The 21,374-nt window shown below is 32.0% G+C and overlaps 1 protein-coding gene across 1 annotated transcript; it reads right to left on the bottom strand.

The window, feature by feature from the left end:
- Positions 1-20,394: 20,394 nt before the first annotated feature.
- On the bottom strand, positions 20,395-20,841 carry LOC128546273 (galactoside alpha-(1,2)-fucosyltransferase 2-like). The gene has a single exon (XM_053516646.1). The coding sequence runs from the start codon at positions 20,839-20,841 to the stop codon at positions 20,395-20,397; it is 447 nt and encodes a 148-aa protein (XP_053372621.1).
- Between the last annotated feature and the right edge of the window lie 533 nt (positions 20,842-21,374).

The raw sequence follows: 21,374 nt of genomic DNA, 5'->3' as shown, positions 1-21,374 counted from the left end.
ATCTGAGTGGTGTCTCCAAAAAATAAATGACCATTATATGCAATTTATAGAGGTCAAAAGGTCATGCGTTAAAACTGATATCTTCACATAATTTTCGTCACTGGTGCAATGATTCGTGAATAATTTCACATTATAACAGGATTTGATTTACAATTACAGGTTTAAATGAACCATACATTTGTGTCCAATTAATTAATTATGACTCGCAATCGAAAACGCATTGTATGCTTATATATAAAGGTTAAAGGTCATACGGTATATATACAGAACAATATAGCTAACCGCATTTGCTAATTTCCCAATATCTTTGCAAATTCTGTAAATACAATTTTAAAATTTAGCATACTTTTAGAACAAAGTGTTGTTAATAACATAATAAAATTTCAAAAATATTAAGTGACGCCAACATATAATTTTATTCAATTTACTAATTCACCCCGTCTGTAAAAAAAAAGTCACAAAAACACATAAAAGCTATGATTTAGTAAACGAGTGAATACCATTTGTAAGAATATGAACTGTTCATACTAATATTTATTTTCTAGCGAATGGTTAAATATGACATGAATGATGAATGTTGTTTTTAGAAAAGCAAGTTAACGAAGTTATTTTATTATCTTCCCAAAATGCGTTTTCGTTTTTAGTATGTACATGCACATTGTAAACATTTTTGTTTACTTTTTATGACCTGTCAAAAATTGGTTGAAGTCGTAAAATGGATTAATATTATATCTGAAGACGTGTTTTGGTTTTGTTGTAAGTTCGGTATTTTATCAATAACATATTATTCTGAGTGTACACTACATTTCAAGAAGTATTTTATGCTGTTGTTTGAAGAAAGTGGCAAACAAATATGGGGAGCACTTAGCTATTTTGTTCAGTATATATTAGTTATATACAATTTTAGAAAAGCTTTTATTTTTCAGATTTAAACGTAAATCTTTATTCAATATTTGCATACATATTATTATAAAATACTGTTGAAGTTCACCTTCTGGCAAGACATTTTGTAAAGTTTTAATTTTTTTTTCGTTGCTTTATTAGCTCGACTTTTCGAAGAAAAAGTAGAGCTATTGCACTCGCCCCAGCATCGGAGTCGGCGTGGCCGTTGGTTAAAGTTTTTGATGAAGTCAAATATCTTTCAAATATCTTTGTTACTATCAAAGCTATTGGCTTGAAACTTACAATATTTATTTACTATCAAAGCCAGAAGATACAATTCCCATAACTCTGATTTGAATTTTGATGGAGTTATGCCCCTTTTTGATTAAGAATTTTGGTTAAAGTTTTTGATAAAGTCAAATATCTCAGTTACTATCAAAGCTATTGACTTGAAACTTTAAATAGTTATTTTCTATCGAAGTCTACACCAGGAGGAACAAACTCCCTAACTCTGATTTGAATATTTACAGAGTTATGCCTCTTGTTTACTAAGATATTTTTGTTAAAGTTTTATAAATTTTTACTTGCAAAGCTTTAATTCAGATTCAAGCAATGAGATAGGTCAAGCGCACTGTCTTACGGATAGCTCTGACTTGTTTTAATTCGGGTTGTGACTACTTAACCAAATATTTCTGATTTCTTGTTAAGATAATTTTCTTTATCTAACTAATGCAATCGGCTTGATCATACAGATGCTTCTCAGTTTTAAATGTCACAGATATATGTCATAGGTCGCAATAAGTACTATGAAATATAAATAAACATGATCATATTGCCTACTGAAAAGATACATAACCTTGCATATATAAAAGGGTATTATTTATTAACTACAACAATGCTTATTTTTATTGACAAAACATTCAATCACGTTAATATTTGAACAGAAAGAAAATGCCAGTAAATTACACTTTTCTCTTTTCAGAAGGGTAAGGTATATTATTTCATTCTATGATTAAAAATCGTCATGTATCCGAATAAGGCTTTAACACAAATGAACGCATACTCTTCAGAAAGATTCAGGATATAGGCTTGTTTAGTTATGTAAGCTAAATAAACCCCGCAGAATATAAACGATTTCAATGTAAAATTTGTTGTCTAACCTCTATTGCATTTAACGGAAGATATTTCTTAAAATGGCACGTTTAAAAATGTTCACTGTCAAGAGGTTTGTTGGCATAGTATAACAAAAAGGGTATAAACTGGTATAGACAGTTTTCTGCACATTGTATCTCCTCTCATTATGTGAAATAAAATGTCAACTTGATACCTTGAATAATTTTTCACTTATGTTCAGGACAAGCATAATTTACTATGATAAAAGAATGTGGTTTGTTGGTGTACAATTTCTTAAATCGTTCTCTTAAGAAACAAACCCTTGAACCATTTCTTGGAAAAAAAATTTTAAATGTATTAAAGTGGGTAATTTAAAAGTGACAAACTGTGGACCTATAAGAGTTACGTTTTCTTTTCCAGTAAATGTATCTATCCCTGTATGCAGTTTATACAAACTTCTTTTCCCATTTGCAATGTTCAGGACAAATAAATTTGATAAAGGTAGATAATTGGAAAAAGTAAGCACGATAGCAACACTTTCTCTCAACATACCTTGTCATAATGTGAAAAAGTTTCACAAAATCCCTTAGATAATTTTAGAGTTGTCCTAACACCAATATTAATTAAAGGAAGGTTATTATGAAACAAAGCAATGTTGAGTTATGGTTCTTGTACACAAGAACGTCTCTTAATGTACTCTAGTTTTGTATGCAAATTGAATAAAGTTTCTTCAGCACTTTTAGAGTTATAGCCTGAACAACTCAATTAGATAAAATAAGACAAGTCGAAAAGTTTCATGTACCCTTAATGTCACCTATTTTGTCTTTGTATGCAGTTTCCTTCGGACTTTTACACCAAATGCCACTAAGGATGACCAAAGTAGATGATTGGTAAAATCAAACAATACATTGTTACCAATGTCATCCATCTAGGGACATTTTTCAAAAACCGCATGCTTATACAATGTACAGCATTTTCTTTTCAAAGTAGCTGTGGGGGCATATGTATATAAATGATAACTATATGTATTATATAATTCATGAAGAGGTATGTACTGTATGGCCATATGTATATAAATTATAACTTTATATATGATATAATTCATGAAGAGGTATGTACCTTAAAATTGTCTGGAAATCTATAATTTCTCAATGCTTTCAAATGTTAATATCTGCATTTTAAAGAAAGAATGTGATTTTCTTTCTATATTGGTAAGAAATAAAAAATGAAAATGTAATTAAATAATATTATAATAATATCATATTTAAGGATAGTAATTAATAAAAAAAAATGAAATGCAAGATATTTATATAGTACTAATGCATAAAACAACGTCAACGTTTATACCAGTGTTGGTCAATGCAAATCGACACTGCATTTTAACGTATTGTATTGGTATCATAACATTCTTGTATTACCTATATATACAATAAAGTTGTGACTTGCGTCTGTGTTCATATTCTGGAAATATAATATTGTTAATAGCTTTTTTGTATATCTATCAGAACCAATCGTAATTTCATTTTTGAATTAGTTCTAAAACTGATGAAAAACACTTACATTATACTATATGATACAAAAGGAAAGTAATTTCATCTACAAACAGAAAGGAAACTTGATTTTGGTGCACGTGACCTTGACCTTTACACATGTCATACAGTTTATAATGGTGAATATTTAAGTGGCGTCAGTGGAATATCCCAACAAATATTGCAAGCCGATATATGTATTATATAACGACGATGTCGGCTGTATGTGGGAGTCGCTAAAACATGTACATGTTCTTGTAAACTAAACTCATGATTACAGAACAATATTGAGTATTGTCAAATAATTCGTTGATTTGAAGTTAGCAGAATAGCAGCATAGGGCAATGAGTTCATATTAACTTTCGGAACAATTTAACTGCGTTCCTATATGAAAACTCATCTAGGTTATCGGTATAACACAACATTTACGTGTTTTGATATAAAAGTTTTAAAAAAGATAAAGCTTCTTGTTTAAAGTGGGTAGTCGACGAAAGTCCCCACCTGTAATGGATGGAACAACTTATTTCCAGCGGAGCCCACGGCAGATGTGATATTTACCATTCCAGCATCCAGTCTAGGCCGATAGTGCTGGAAACAGTACCAGTACTGAACACTAGTCGGGATATCAACCGCGACCTTGAATCGAACCCGGACCGCTGGAGTTGTAGCCCAGCCTGCTAGCCACTGCGCCACTCACTCTCTATCAATAGAGAGTTTTAATGAACATAATCTAATTAAGTAACGTATGTACCAATAAGCTGCATCTGGCGAAAGAATGCACTTTAAAGTAATTTACATAAAGAATTATTCAAAAGTCATTTATAGATGCTTCTTACTAAGCACTGAAATTTAATGCTCATTGTATGAAATGTTTGTCAATCTTAAGTGTTATAATGTAACGTTGATTTTGGTGAAATAAATGGTACGCTAAACAAAGCACGATAAACTAGTAATCAGTGGTAGACAGTCATTGATCAAAGTGTGGTAAATTGTGACGGGGGCATTTTATTAACTCATTCTGCCCTAAAGCGTTATTTCCACTTCTACTCTGCTGATATTTATCTTTCAGCCACCTAGGAGGCTGATAAGCCAATCTACCCTGAATACCGAGAGATGTTTTGAGAGATAACATTGATTTTGTAGTTTTTTGCTTGGGATATTGTTGCTAATTAGTGACAACAAATATGTGCTAATAGGTATGGAATTTGTACTCTTTGTAACTAAATTGATGTAGCTACGCAACAAAGTTAATTTCATGCAGCTTTGTAGTACAGTCATTTCAACAGACCGTTGAATTAAAGACACAAAACAAATGACCGTATTTTCTCATCAGATCTTATTTTGGCTAAACAAAATTTATAAAATGCTAAATTTTATCATGCAAATATTTAAACAACAAATATGAACAATTCTTAAAAATATATATTCATTTATACGCATCCAGGCAATCAAAACGCATCAAAATAAAGTTATTTCTCACAAAAATAGCGTATGTGTTTAGTATGAAGATGTAATAAAATGAATATTTTAGCTATTTTAGACAGAAACTATTGCGCTGAAAATAATTTTTATTTTGGGCTAATTTCAGAAAACATGTACATGTACTTAATAAAAATTTGAATTTTGAAACAATTTTGTGGAGTTTCTAAAGTATCACAAACAAGCTGTCGAAATAACTGAGTTATTATCAACACTTTATTCTATATATCAAGAAACAGTCTCGAAGTTTAACAACAAAATCAATAGATGAATTAATAAATAAATAGATACCAACGAAGATGTTTTTACATTTTATACACACATAAGCATTGTTATATCGCACAGGTAAGAATTAAAGGTCTGGTGTGCATGAGTTGAAGATAGTTTAATCTTACATGTAAAAGAAACTATTTTAGTTCTTTTCTTTTCAATGATATAATCCACAATTCTACCAGTTCTGTTCAGGCAGTGTTATGTGCGTTCACGGTCACGACGCAAAGATGTGACAATTTTCACGCGGTATGCAAATGTAAAATAATTCTATGACATTTTTGTTTTCCATTTCGGTATGATACTTACATGTTATTTTTGTGCGGTAATTATGTACGTCTGTCTTTACTGAAGTGTATTTTTTATAACAGTACCCGATCATTTATAATTCTTTTTTTTTCCGCACTCAAATGTTTAGAACCGTACTTATAAAGAATATACTCAACGCCCTTTATAGCTCAATAGCAGCTATGTTTTTATATTGATCTCTGTTAAATTTTGACAGATTTAAATGAAATTCTGGCAGAATGTTTAATGATAATTTTATTGTAATGAAACGTAAGAATGATAATAATGAGAATAATCTCATTTAGCCGTAAAATTGTTTGATCCCGCAGATGGCATTATTTACCGCATAGCGACAAGCGAAAAAGTATATACTTTTGGGTTGCATTATTTCAACTGTCATTTCTCAATGAATATTTGTTGTTATCTATTTATTTATTTATTCATTTTTTTTATGTTTCGATCATATAAAGAATCACCCGTAATTTTCAGGCTTCGAGAAATCACAAATTATAACTCGAACTACGCTCGCTTTTACAGCCTTTTTCAACGAAAGCATTTATTTTTTTCACAATATCCGGTTTTATTTATGTTTTAAAAATGTTACGCAACAAAAAAATTGATTGGTCCAACTTGTTAAAAAGAACTAAATGATTTTATTTAAGATCAATAAAATGTGACGGCTGAATGCGTCATGCGGAATTCAGAGCTATTACTGTAAAGACGCATGTACGCGGCGTGCGGTTTCCAGATGTAGATAACAACTCCGCATAGAAGCGGCACGCGGTATTCAGATAACAACTGGTCGACGAATTAATGCGTCGCGCGGGCAGAATGAGTTAATTAAAATTATGTAAAAGCGACTTGTAATAAGAACTAACAAATATGAAAAGAAATCTAATTATACCTGTGTTATTTCTTTTTCAAATGTTAATATAAGTATCGGTACATACTTTATCATGAAAGAATGCTAAAATAATACAAGAACACCGCCTTGCGGGTGCAGATGCTCATCTGATTTTTTGTCTCTGTATATTAAAAATATTGTCATACCCATGATATTTTAAGTCCAAAAGGGGTCGTAATTCTTGCAAAAATGTATAGTTGCTGTACTTGCTGTGCAGAGTCAGCTTTAAATGGCGAATAACTGATCCAAGTTTTAAAGCAATAGCTTTGACAGATAATACGAAAATTTGACCTGAACGCAAACTTTAAGCAAGAATCTGATATTTTCTAAGTCAAAAAGAGGTCATAATTCTTGCAAAAAGCAGAATAGAGTTATGTTTCTTGCTTTACCTAGTCAGCTTTTGATGGTTAATAAGTGTTGCAAGTTTTAAAGCAATAGCTTTGATAGATTAGGAGAAAAACAATATCAGGATTAGCGGGTTGAAAGAAGAACCAAAAGAATATGCGCATAAAAACAACGCAAATTGTAATAGACAAATTAAATGAGAAAATTCCAGGATTAAAGTTAACCCCTTATGATGTAGCCATTTCTTACAGATTAGGGCCTAAAAGGCCAAATAAAAAAGACAGGTTATAGTAAAATTCCTGTCCAGATTTTCAAAGAATATGGTGATGAACAATTTGAAAAAATTCAAAGGAACCAAACTATTCATCTCTGAGGATCTGACCAGTTTAAACCATGATGCATTCCTTTGTGTAAAGAACAAAATGACAGAAGACATAAAATCAGTGTGGACAAGAAACGGAAATATATACTATGAAAACAAAACCGGAAATATACATCACGTGAAGTTTCATGAATATCAAGATTGGTTTGATCTTCCATGGCCGAAAGATCATATTAAGCAAAGGCGAAATGAACAAACCAAATAAAAATCAGAGAGGAAAAAGTGTGCCAGTACATGGGGAACAGACAGTATTTTCAGTGATTTACAAATAATACATGTCGAACTGTTCGAGAGATATAGACCAGTAATTGTATACGCTATAACTCGTTAATCTATCGCTAACTCTTTACAGTGTATACTTTTAACACTCTTTGAAATTGAAATATATAAATTTACATGTAGTCGCATAAAAAAAAAAGATTTTCTATATTTTGACAATTTGAAACGCTTTTTATGTTTAATTTTTATGAGAGTATTAATCTTGCATCTGCTTGCACAAAAACATATGATAAGTATATAGCCATAATTTCACTTATAAACTGTGGGTTAATCTTGTTGATAATGTAAAAATACGAAGTATGTTTGAAGACTTTCAACTAATATGAATTTATTTTGTTATCGTACAGATATGTATGTATCTATAGATGAAGGTATATATGTATACATAATGTCATAGTTAGAACGAGTACAATACAATTAGTACATGAACATCCATATAAAATGTAAAATGTGTGTACGTATACTGTGACATTAAGAAGTAAAACTATTCAAATTTTTCGTTAGGTAAAACAGGTCATATATATGCATGTGTTTGTATATGATATACATAGGTGTGTACATTTTATCGGTGGCATCATGTATCGGCGAAGTACAACCCATCATTACAGACTCATAAAGGCATTGTAGTTGAAATAGAATTATTTCAATTCGATTTTTGAACAGAACATAATATAAATTGACTTATTAAGAAATATTTGTTTGTGTTGAAGGGTACATAGTTCTGTATATGTGTATATGTATACATGTGTGTATATGTATGTAGGTGTTTGAATGTATGTATGTATGTATATATGTATGTGCGTATTTATGTATGTATGTACAGAGGTATATGTGTATATGTGTGTGCACATGTGGATATATGTGTATGTGTGTGTGTGCATATATGTACATACATGTTTGTAGGTATGTATGTAGGTATGTATGTATGTATGCATGTATGTATGTTTGTGTAATATGTATATATGTGTGTAGGTGTGTGTATGTATGTGTGTATATATGTATATGTATGTGTATATGTATGTGTGTATGTGTATGTATATATATATAAATATATATATATATATATAATAGAAAATATTAAAAGTTACTCCTGGACAAGTATATAATAAATAAAAAAGAAAAACATCCAATGGGTTTCCTCTATCTGTATTTCTGTCCTAATTACAGGTCGACTAGCCAGTGTAGAAATACAGATAGAGGAAACCCATTGGATGTTTTTCTTATATATATATGTGTGTGTGTGTGTGTGTGTGTGTGTGTGTGTATGTATGTATTCTGGTGTTTGGGGATGTACACGCCTGTTATTAATGATTATTATACATATGTATCAGAAAGCATTTTGACTGGTGTTAAACCAGTCTAGAAACGTTAATTAGACAAATTAATATATAATATAAATATGTTTATCATCCCGAAAATCAAAAGTATTAAATTTTGTTTGTTCAAGGACTATTTGATATATACACGGTATATAGATGTAAATTATCATTTTTGCTAAGGAGCGTCCAAGTAGCCCTGCGTTGTACTTCGTTTTCTTAGCATATCTGGTGATTGAAAAACAACTAACGCAAACTTTCAGGACAGGGAAATTTGTACCTGTTTTTTTTTTAGTATCAAGGTCATGTATTCTTTTTCTTTTGCACTTGGAATGTTATATCGATTTAGTTGATGCTTAATATGAAGCTTTAGTTATACCTTTAGCAATATAGAAGGAATATATCGGTATATGGAATCCGTAGGTTTTACATAACTTTTTGCCCTGATCTCTCTTTTATAACAAATGAAGAATGTGATTAGATCATCCCCATGTATACGCTCTCATAAAAAATGTATTATATCAATATATCATTGAAACTTTGTATATGTGCTCTCTTAATGTGCGTGGTTTGGGTAATTACAAAAAAACGACAGCAAATATTTCAATGGTTAAGTGATAAGAAATATAAAGTATGTTTGTTGCAAGAAACCCATTCAACAAGTGATACAAGTCAAATGGTTTATCGCGGCCAGAAATTTGTACAAACCGGACAGAAGTTGCGAAATTGTCATTTGTGCAGGAAAGAAGCGTTTACCATAATGTCCAGTACTGGACAGGTATAGTGACCATGCACGGACACAGCCAATTTTCTCAGATGGGGTCCGATCCCCTGCCTCCCCCCCCCCCCCCCCCTGGAAATTTTGAAATTTAGCACTTCATTTTTCGCATTCTGGGACAGTTTTATGGACTAACCTGTTAAATTTGGGAAAATGATAAAACCAAGCTTTCTTGAAGGTAAAATTCTTAGTTTCTTTTAGATAAATAATATGAATTATGTCGGGGTCGTATGTAGCAACAGCCGCATATACTTTACATGCAGTCCTAATGTTGCCTTTTTCGAAAAACATTTTGCTTTCCTTCTTGTCTTCTTTCCTTTTTTAAAGATTTTCCAGAGTGGGTCCGGACCCCCGTCCCCCACCCCCTCCCTCTGGATCCGCGCATGGTGACATATCATGCTTTCTGTTTATGCAGGTAAACTTGTGTTTGGTTAAATTTCAACAGAGCACAATTGTCTGAACAGTGTACAAACTCATTACTGTTTTTTCAGGCAAGGGTGGAAAAAAAGTGGTAGACAATGAAGCAGTAACATTTTTATTAAAAAAAAATAAACAATGAGACAAACATTTCCAACATCTTTGGACGGTTCAAAAATCCCATGTTTAACATACGATAAAGCCCGAAACGCGTGAAAATGTTCCGAATATAAATCGGGTGAAGTAGGCGCTCTATGTATAGAGTTAGTTTATGCGTCTAGATACTGTACCAGAGGGGTCGGTTAATTGTGGGTTATTGATTAAACTGGGCGAGTCTACTTACTTATTACTTGAGGATGAAAAGAAAACGTGTTTTTTAAATGTTGCTCTTAAACAAGGGTGGCGGTTGAGCTACTAAAAGTACAACAACAGTTAATTCACAACAAATCGTACGGTATGTTTTATAATCAGTAGAAGCTAGTCGTATTTACGCTTATGAGACCTGTTTCACCCATAAGTAAAGAATGCACAGGTCCATCATGAAATATTTTCCCCAGCGCGCATATACTTTACCTATTCAATGTGATCGCGGCCGCGATCAATAACTGATACGTGGAAAAGTGAATGGAAGGGAGAAGCTTTCTTTAGCGGGAATAAAAGTAATAGAGCCGAAACAGCCATACTTTTTGACGAATCATTTTCTTATTCAAGCAATAATATGACTTATAAGGAATTAATAACAGGTCGACTAGCCAGTGTAGAACTCACTATCAATGATAGAAAAATAACGATATTTAACATTTATGGTCCAAATGATGATAATGCATTAGTATTTGGTCAACTTGAAAATGAAATATTAAAACAATATGACACAAACATCATTTTAGGGGGAGATTTTAATACGATTTTAGACATTAACTTAGACAAAAAACATGGAAGAAATGATACCCATAAAATGTGTGGGAAAAAAAAATTGATTTGATAGATTCCTGTAACCTTATTGATATTTGGAGGAAAAATAATCCAACCCAATTAAAATACACATGGCACATTAATACAAAACCAATGATTTTTAGTAGACTAGACTATTTTTTTTATTTCTGATACCCTAGTAAATATTACTCATAGTTGCAAAATAAAACCAGGATACAAATCGGATCATTCAGTTGTAGAGATTAAAATTGACTTAACAGACATTAAAAGAGGTCCTGGTTATTTCAAAATGAATAACAGTCTATTAAATGAAGATGAATATCAAACAATTATAAGAAGTAGTATTAATGAAGTTGTAGAAATAAATAAAGAATGTAATCCAAATACATTGTGGGAAACCATAAAAGGCACAATTAGAAACCAAACAATAAAATATGCCACAAATAAGAAAAAATAGACGTGGAAAAAGAAGAAAAACTTACAAAAGAAATAGAAGACCTAGAAGACAAAGTAGTTAATGTGACTGATGACACAGAAAACAATAAAATTAGTTTAGAAATAAAGAAACAAGAACTTGAAAAACTGAACGATTCAAGAATAAATGAATTTTTAGTTAGAAGCAAAGCAATAAGCATTGAAGGGAACGAAAAAATTTCTAGATATTTCGCAAGTTTAGAAAAAAAAATGCAGAGATGAAAAACATATTCAAAATAAAAATTGGAGATGCTGAAATAATTGATCAAGTCGAAATTCTTAAAGCAGAAAATTTTTTTTATGAAAATTTGTATTCAAAACGACCAAAAATAAAAACAGATTATGACTTCTTCAATCAGCATATAAAAAAACTAAATGAAAATGAAAAGGAAACATGTGAAGGGTATTTAACTGAATATGAGTCTTTAGAAGCTTTAAAAGAAATGAAAAACCAAAAGAGTCCTGGACGGGATTACTAGTGAATTTTATAAAGTTTTTTCGGAAACAATTAAAACACACTACGTTAAAGCAATTAACTATTCCTATAGAACAAAACAACTAACAGACCTACAAAAGCAAGGAATTATTACATTACTACCAAAAGAGGGAAAAAATGCATTATCTTTATCAAATTGGCGCCCTATAAGTCTCTAAAATGTTGATTATAAAATTGCAACTAAATCAATAGCGAATCGTCTTATAAGGTATAAATTCCATAATAGATAAAGCACAAACAGGATTTTTGAAAAACAAATACATAGGTGAAAATATTAGGTTACTATTTGAAACTATGGAATATTTACAAACTAAAAATGAACCCGGCCTACTACTGTTTGCAGATTTTGAAAAAGCTTTTGACAGCATCGATCATACTTTCATGTTTCAGTGCTACACCACTTAAATTTTGGTGTCTCTTTTATTGATTGGGTAAAATTATTTTACAACGATATAAGTAGCGTAGTTATAAATAACGGAAACTTGTCCGAACCCTTTCCAATAAAGAGGGATGTAAGACAAGGATGTCCACTGTCATCTCTGCTTTTCATAATATGCACTGAATTTTTAGCAAATTATATAAACACTGATAATTCTATTAAAGGAGTGACGATCAATGGTAAAGAAATTAAACAAACACTTTTTGCAGATGATGCAACGTTCTTAAACAACGGACAAAGAAACTCATTCGAAAAACTTATTGATGTCATCACTAATTTCGGATACGTATCAGGACTAAAGCTTAATTTCAATAAATCAACAATTTTAAAAGCGGGATCTTTAGTAAATACAGATATGAAACTGTGTAATGATAAAAAATTTAATTGGACATCTGAATCGGCAAAAACACTTGGTATATTAATAAAAATGTAGACCTTAATCTAGACCCAAAATTAAATAGCTTTAAAAACTGTTTGCAACAATGGGAACACAGAAAACTAACATAACTAGGAAAAATTACAGTGATAAAAACCTTTGCGTTACCGAAACTTATATATCCCTTTACAGTTTTACCAAGTCCGTCTGAAGAAAAATTAAAGGAAATAATAAAGATAATGTATAATTTTATATGGAAAAATAAACCAGAAAAAAATCAAAAGAGATGTTATACAACTTGATTACGAGAGAGGAGGACTAAAAATGATAAATATTAAGTGTTTTTTTAACTCGATAAAAGCCTGTTGGATAAAACGATTTATGTGTAACAGAGAAAGTGTGATTTGGGGTACTTTCTGTAATGCAATTCTCAGAACAGCAGGGGGGAAGTTAGTATTTGAATGTAATTTGAATGATAAAGACATTGAAAACATATGTAAAAACAACGCATTTCTTAAAGATGTTCTTATTGCATGGCATACCATTAAGAAGGTTGAATTAAATGACATAAGTGGAAAACAGATAATCTGGAACAACTCTGACATAAGGAATGGGAATAAAACATTTTATTACAAAGAATGGTATGAAAAAGGAATAAAATCTTTAGAACTCTTATTTGATTACAGGAAAAAAGATTTTTATTCTTTTGAACATTTCAAGTACTTATACAGTCTGGAAGATAATGAATTCCTAAAATATTATCAAATTATCACCAGCATTAAGCCGGACCTAAAAGAATCACTTAAAAAAGAAAACATTATATACACTACTACAGACAACCTGCTTAATAAAATTCAGGCAGCAAAAGCACCAAACAAATTACTATACACCAAACAATTAAACGTAAAACTTAAACCAGAAATAAAATCAGAAAAGAAATGGGGATCTACTGTTGAAAACAATAACATAAAATGGAACAAAATTTATGGACAAATTTTTAAAGCAACGATAGACACAAAAATTAGAAAATAGTTCCAATAAATAAGTACTTGTACAAAATGAAATTGTCTAGAACAAACTTATGTGATTTTTGTAACATGCAAGTGGAAAGTATAGAACATCTATTTTGGGAATGTAATCATGTTCAAATTTTGTGGAATAGACTTAGTAACTTTCTTGCAGAAAAGGGAATATCGTGCCTGTTCAATCTAGAATGTATAAGTTTTGGCATTGTGCAAACGGGGTTAAAAAGCAATATCATAAATTTCATGATTTTTTTTATGAAATATTTTATTTTTCAAATGAAAAATAGACAAAAGGTTCCCGTATTCAACCAGTTTTTATCCTATTTAAATATCAGAATTTGTCTAGAAAAAGAAATAGCAATTATGCAATATAAACTTCTAATTTCTTATATAGTGTTAATTTTCTTCTCAATTTAAGCGTCTTATCATGCAAAGTGGATACATTTATTTATCTTTTTTGACATACAAAACGATTTTATAAACAAAGCTGAACGGGAAATAATTGCAATTGTTTTATGTATCTAAAAGATATTATTTCTGTTTTATTATTATTTAATAGGTCTGCAGAATTGTACTAAAACAAATGTAACGTGTTTGTATGATGTATGTCATAAAAGAGAAAAAATAAATCATAAAAAAAAGAGATTAGGAGAAAAACTGACCTAAACACAAAACAAGAAATCTGATAGTTTCTAAATCCAAAAGGGGCCATAATTCTTGCAAATAGCAGGATGGAGTTATGTGGCTCGCTTTACAGAGTCAGCTATTGATGGTTAACAAGTGTTGCAAGTTTTAAAATAACAGCTTTGATAGTAAAGGATAAAAACTGACCTAAACACAAAACTTGAACAAGAAATCTGATAGTTTCTATGTCCAAAAGGGGCCATAATTCTTGCAAAAAAACAGGACGGAGTTATGTTTCTTGTTATACAAAGTTAACTATTGATGGTGAACAAGTGTTACAAGTTTTAAAGCAATAGCTTTGAAAGTTTAGGAGAAAAGCTGACCGAAACATAAAACTTAACCAGGCAACGCCGACGCAGACGCCGATGTCGATGACGATCAAGTGATGATAATAATTTTTAAAAACTCAGATGAGCTAAAAAGGAACCCCATATTCTATAACAATGCTTAAGATATCTGTGTTAAATCATATACAAAAAAAGCAGACAAAGGGAATATACAACTATCAAAGATCATATTTTGTACTGTACATGATATATATTGATGATAACTTAAGTGTCAAGGAGCTGAGGTCTGATTTAACAAGTATGTAATACGGTAAATATTAATCTTTATGTCTATAGTATTGATCTATATAATTGAACAATCCCTTAGGCAAGTAGGCCGCCACATACCTTTTGACAAAAGCTTTGTAACGATCAACTGATGCAAACTATTTAGACCACTGAATAGAAAGTAATGTCATATAGTGTTTCACGATATGGTTCAGACAACTAAATTCTATAAAGGAAGATACTTTAAAAAATGAGCGAGATAAACTCATGATTTTATACACTTCCGTTTCTTTTAATGGTCTTTATCGTTGTGTGAAATTTCAACAAAAATTATTAGTTAAATGTAGAGTTATTCTTTGGAAAAGAAATGTTATATATAGAGGATATTTGTTTGTTTGCAGTGTGATATCGAAATATATCTTCACCGATAAGGGAGACAATTGAATATTTTCACGAAGGCGGAAACTAATACTTCATGATGATATTAGGATTTATTTAGGCTACTTGTTACATATGATGCATCCGCTAAATTACCATGGACACTCAGGCACATTGATATCGAATATTGGTGATTAGGTCCGCGAAATCAACACGACGCCATTTTGTTTTTGAAAACAAAAAGTACATTTAAAATATTTTGTTAATAAATGCACAATCCGCACAGACAGTAGTTAAGTAAGCATATTTAAAACTTTTCGGTCAATGCCGTCAGTTCGTTAAATAACCGGAAGCTTGCTTTGTTTACAAACGCTGAAGGTCAGATTAAAAAACAACCCGAAAAACGTAAACAACTGGGGAATATCCGAAAGTCCTTGGAAAATCAAGCTGCAGAATTAAATATCATCATGGATTTAATGGAAATATTGGTCTAGGAGCTGTATAGCATGACGAATAGGGATGGAATTTGGAACACAACTGGCTGGGTGGGGAAGAATTTCGACGAAAATGCTGGCATATTACGTAAGATTGAGTTGATGTCTTGTGATATTTAACTAAGACAACAACCAAATAAATGTGCTGTCGCCAGTAAAATCTACTATACGATAGTAAGGAACCGATGAAAAGTGGAGGAAAGACGTATATCTGTAGCTACATAACGGCAAGGCCAAGCAACTACTTTTGAAGGTAACACTTCTAGAGCATTAGATCTATAATATTATTTCTTCTGCAAATTTTATTATAGCTAGCTTGTCCTATATAGGATTGTCCAGCTGTACATGTCTCCCGCATGGCTTGCATGTTAGGATAATAATAGGATACCAGCAATTGTACATGCAACAAAAGGAGTTAATTAAATGATATATTGTCAAGGGAGGTAATTTTATCTGAAAAAAAAAGAAGTTCGGCACTGTGAGTGTTATAGAGAAATATCTCACTGATATTTTTCAGTATTTCACCAGTTAGCATAAAATAAATACGTTTAATAAAGGGAGATAATTCAAAAGGTAATCTAGATAAATTTATTGTACTTGTACAAAGCACTTTTCCTTAATGTCCTTAATCTTTTTATGGAGTTTGAATAAATTCCAGTCATCATCTTTGGATAAGATATTAATAATATCTATAAATGACATTGTCTCAACGTAAATAGATAAAGTGCATGACCTTTGACCCTAATTTCAGACATTGTTTCTATTTGTCATGTTTTGTTTTAGCTTTGCATCAATTATAGAAATCAATTCTAATTGACTAAAAATAGTTTCATAATACATTTGGGGTACAATTTTCCAGAAAAATTGCCAGTACATAATTAAAAGCTACACAAAAAATTCGCAAAATCAGAATTTCATAGCGTGACCTTTTGACACCTCTAATTTACATAAAACATTGTTATATTGTTTGGAGACAGCTAACAAAGTAATCGGTAAGTTTCAAGCTTCAACAAGTATGTTGTTTTCGGGCATTAACATGCCGGCCCTCATAAAATGATTTCTAGAGCACTTTTGTCACTAAAACCACCTGACTATAAACTTTACACATTCTACGTAAAATAATCATGAGCATATCTATAGCGGCTAGCAGGTTAACAGCAGATGACAGTATTTTTCACGACAGCTTCCGAGTACATACGGATAATGCCGGAAAAAGTCGGAGTATTTGAAGAAATGTTCACTTTACTCACTTAACTGCAAAAAGGACCAAAAAAATCATTATTAACTTTAAAAGATATAATTGATAACGAATATTGAATAAGTTATATACATCTTATGGGTACAGCTGTTTTGATTATTTGTGGAAAATATCTCATCTTATCTGTTATATTTGAAATGGTCATTTTCTGTCCCGTTTTCTACAGAGTCTATAATTATGAAATGAGATCTGTCAAAAGTCAAAAAGGGCCAATCTTTGAAAATTACTGACAGACTATTTGTTATAGAAACCAATGATAATTGGTTGGTTTTAATTATTTTACATTGTTTGTAACGCTTTACTTGAGGTAAACTGTCTAAAATATAAAAACATTTATTTCTATATAATTAACGCAATATATTATTCATCGGTGGCGGTAGTGGTCGAACGATATAGAGGCCAGTGCCTTTAAAGAATACAAAACAATTCCGAAAATTCAAGGCAATAAGAGCATACTGAATGGAAATTGTGATTACAGAAACAATAATATTTGGCGTCACGTTTATTTAATACAGTTTTCGAAACCAAGCAATGTGCAAAGATTAGACATTCTTTATTCCAACTGAAAACCATCATAAAACTGCTTATATTAAGTTTCTAAGTCAAAAAGGCCTAATTCGGTCTGAATCCACGTCAGAGTTATGGGACTTGACCAAATGAGGTTGGTTATTAACCTAGAAAAAAGAAAAAAAAAAAGTTTCAAAGCTATATGTCTTAGAATATAGCTATACACACTTACATGTAAAACGTTAACCAAGGTGTGACGCGGACGTCAGGATGAGTAAAATAACTTGGAGTATTCTTTGAATATCGAGGTTGTTTTCAATGAAAAACATCACTTATCAAGCAGAACATTTGTGTTTTGGGGTGACCGAGGGAAAGATCAGGACTTACTAGGATGGTAAAAATGACTTAGCACTGACCTTCTTAAAAATGTACACTGAAGCGGCCCGAAACATGACACTTTAGAATTGCTATTTTTCAACAGGTCGGGACTTGTGGATAATTCTCACTAGGATGGTCAAAGATGACCAAGCACTAACCTACTTTAAAAATATGCACCGAAGGGGCCCAAAACCTCACACTTAAAAACTTTTATTTATTTACAGGTCGGGACTTTTCAGTTCCGAAAAGGAAAATTCCAGTTTTGGGGTTATCTTGGGGACCCAGATATTTTACAGGCAATTCATAATAGGATGGTCCTAGATGATCAAATAATGCTTTTTTTAACCAAATACGCAGCGAAACGGTCCGAATCTGGAACCTTGAAAATTGTCATTTCTTACTACGTCGGGACCTATGGTAAAATCGAGTTTTCGGGTGATTTTTTGGGACCCTGTTATTTTCCATGTCATTCATGCTAGGATGGTCATTGATGACCAAGCACTGACCTACTTTAAAACAAATACACGCACAGAAACAACCTGAAACAGGACTCTTAAAATCGTCATTTCTCTCTAGGTGGAAAAATCTAGTTTTGGGTCTATATTTCTCTCCTGGATATTTTGCATCCGATTCATGTTAGGATGGTCCAAGACGACCAAGCACTGACCTACTTAAAAATACGTTCCAAAACGGCACGAAACGGGACCCTTAAAATGGTCATTTTTCTCATTGTCATTTCCGTGGGAAACTTGTATTTTGTAATGACTTTTGGACCTGATTATTTTCCATGCAATTCATGCTAGGATAGTCCTAGATGACCAAGCATTGACCAACTTAAAAAATTCGCACCGAAACGGCCCGAAAATTATTCTATCAAATTGTAATTTCTCTCCTGGTTTGTACCTAGAGAAAATTCGAGTCTTGGGATGTTTTTTTGGGACCAGGGTATTTTTCATGCAATTCAGGCTATAATGGCTTTTTATTCAGGTTTTCTGCAAAAGAAACTCTCCCAGAGTATGGCTCAGACTATCTGGCGAATCGAGTAGTGCTTTAAACGTTACCTTGTTACTCACTGTAGCATTTAACTGCCTTTCATGGGCTGGTATTAGAAGATGAGTTAAGCAGGTGGTTTGTATTAAGTATATACGAGAACTTTGACGTTGGATCAATGCGGGCATTTTGAATGCAAAACCTTCATTATCTAAGAAAAAAGTTCTTGTTTCAAGATTGAAAGGCGATTTTTTTTTGGAACGTAGGTTTGATATTTCATCGCTATTTTTTGTAAGATGACAGTTCTGAAGACACAAATTTTCAGCGTTTTGCAGATCTGTAGCTGTTAACTGGAATTTTATGCCAAGCTGCTCTGCATTGTACACAAACTTAAGTACATATACAGTCATTCCTATAAGGCTCCTATTCTTAATTTAATTGCTTATGTCCATGATCTTGTTTACGAGTGTAGTTGTTTCCGAGATACACTGTGATAGACGGTTCTCTCGGTTGTATTCTAAAGTGTCATCTGTCACTGCCGACAACTCTAGCTAGCTTGTATATTCTCTGTGTGCTATTTTGAACATTTATTTGTCCATAAAGGACAGGACTTTCAGCAGTTGCTATTATTGTTCTGTTTTGCAGACATATTACGTGTCAGAAGATCGTCCGGGTTGTTATGGATCGAACAGTATCTCCAATTTTGCACATCCGTCGGCTTCTTGATTTTACGCATTCTGGTCTCAACAAATATTTTTGAGAACTTTAACAGACGTCACATGCTTTCCACAAGTTCACTTTGATTGCACCATGTCTGAAATAAGATCAGGTGTAGGTCAGCATATTTGCTCCATATTCATATAGCATTTGATCAAGTAGGTGGTCTCATATTAATTGCTGCCACCATTTCCGGAATGGATTCTTATTTTTTTTCTGCTTCATGGTTACTGAGGATATTGTTCACAAATGTAAACGTTAACTTAAGGGTCTTTCGTATCTCCCTATTATCTCCATATTATAAGTAAATAAGCACTAGACATCTAGTACATCTTTTTGAACATTTTAACATCAGTTATAAAATAATATGAAACCAATGTTACCTGCTCAACCTATTTAATTTCTAAGTGTTTTAAGTGTTAGTTTTAAGTGTTTACTTCATCAGTGAGTCAAACGCAATTTATTTGACTGATTACAAAGCTCTCATAGCTAAGTAATCAATACTTGGTTTTACTAGGTCTCTTCACGAGGTCATGTAATGTGCATTACCCACAACGCTTAACAGACGCTACATACAGAACAGAAAAAACAATTTGAAATGGAAAAAAACAATAACCCGATGTACAATACGACTTTTTAAAACCTCAAAATGACACTAAAACTGTTCGTATGACATTGAAAACTGTCTGTAGGAATAGTTTTGGCGGCGTTATAGGCCAATCCAGTGAGGTGGATAATATTCAGTTCTGTTGAAACGACGATCTATAGGAGACATTGGTCTCGGGTATCCCTTGAAATATACAGTCGTTCCACCAGAAAGCCATGCACCCCACCAACCAAAAGTTCCTGATGTAACAACTACGTCGTCACACAATGCCATTAAAGCCATATCATCTCCAGGTTCTGTGAAGTTACTGATCACATCCCCTTTGATATGCATTTTGCACCATTTCTTGTCATTGCTTAACACTACAAATTGTACTTTGGAATACCTTTTAAGAAATACCTCCTTTGCACGTTTAATGTACGTTAGATCTGCAACAGAAAACCCATTCCTTAACTGTCTTTCTTTCAAAAAGTCTCCTCGTCGAATATGGATACATACTTTTTTATAACCACTTTTCGTTGATGTACGTATAAAATGATCAGCTTTCATCTTGTGTATTCTTTTTAAAGTTAAAACTTTCCTTATTATGTCTTGTGCCTTTTCAAAAAACAGCCATGATTGAAAATATCCATTCATAGTTATATTTGCCTTAGAATCTAAAACACCAGCGGGACATAAGCTGAAATAAGCTATGGCTGTGCACCTAAATCTAACCGTATTAACTAATATTTCCCTTTTATCAACAGCATTCGGCAAATCGATATATTTAGCTAGTAGACATTGTTTTGGTAGAACTGGTACAATGTCATAAGTGTATGCTACACCCAACACAGCGGCAACTTGAAACATTTGATTTCCCATTCGTCCACGACTTCTTCCAAAAGTCACAAAACGCTTGCAAATATCTGATATGTTTCTTACTGCTTTAGATTCATTGACCGCGCTTAAGTGTTTTCCCGAATTGTGTATGACAATTTCTCTCAGTGTCTTTAACTCTAAATCAGTTCTCCAAGACAAGAAAAAACAACTTTGGTTGTGATAATTTGTTTCATCAATGGCTATTATTTTACTTTCCTGTAATA

The sequence above is a fragment of the Mercenaria mercenaria genome, chromosome 10 (genome assembly GCF_021730395.1).
Source record: "Mercenaria mercenaria strain notata chromosome 10, MADL_Memer_1, whole genome shotgun sequence".
NCBI lineage: Eukaryota > Metazoa > Mollusca > Bivalvia > Venerida > Veneridae > Mercenaria > Mercenaria mercenaria.
The sequence above is the reverse complement of the archived record's forward strand: the minus strand, read 5'-3'. Positions and strand labels throughout refer to the sequence as shown.

Coding starts and splice junctions, on each gene's coding strand:
- LOC128546273 (XM_053516646.1), bottom strand. CDS start 20,841: ATGAAAGCTGATCATTTTATACGTACATCAACGAAAAGTGGTTATAAA.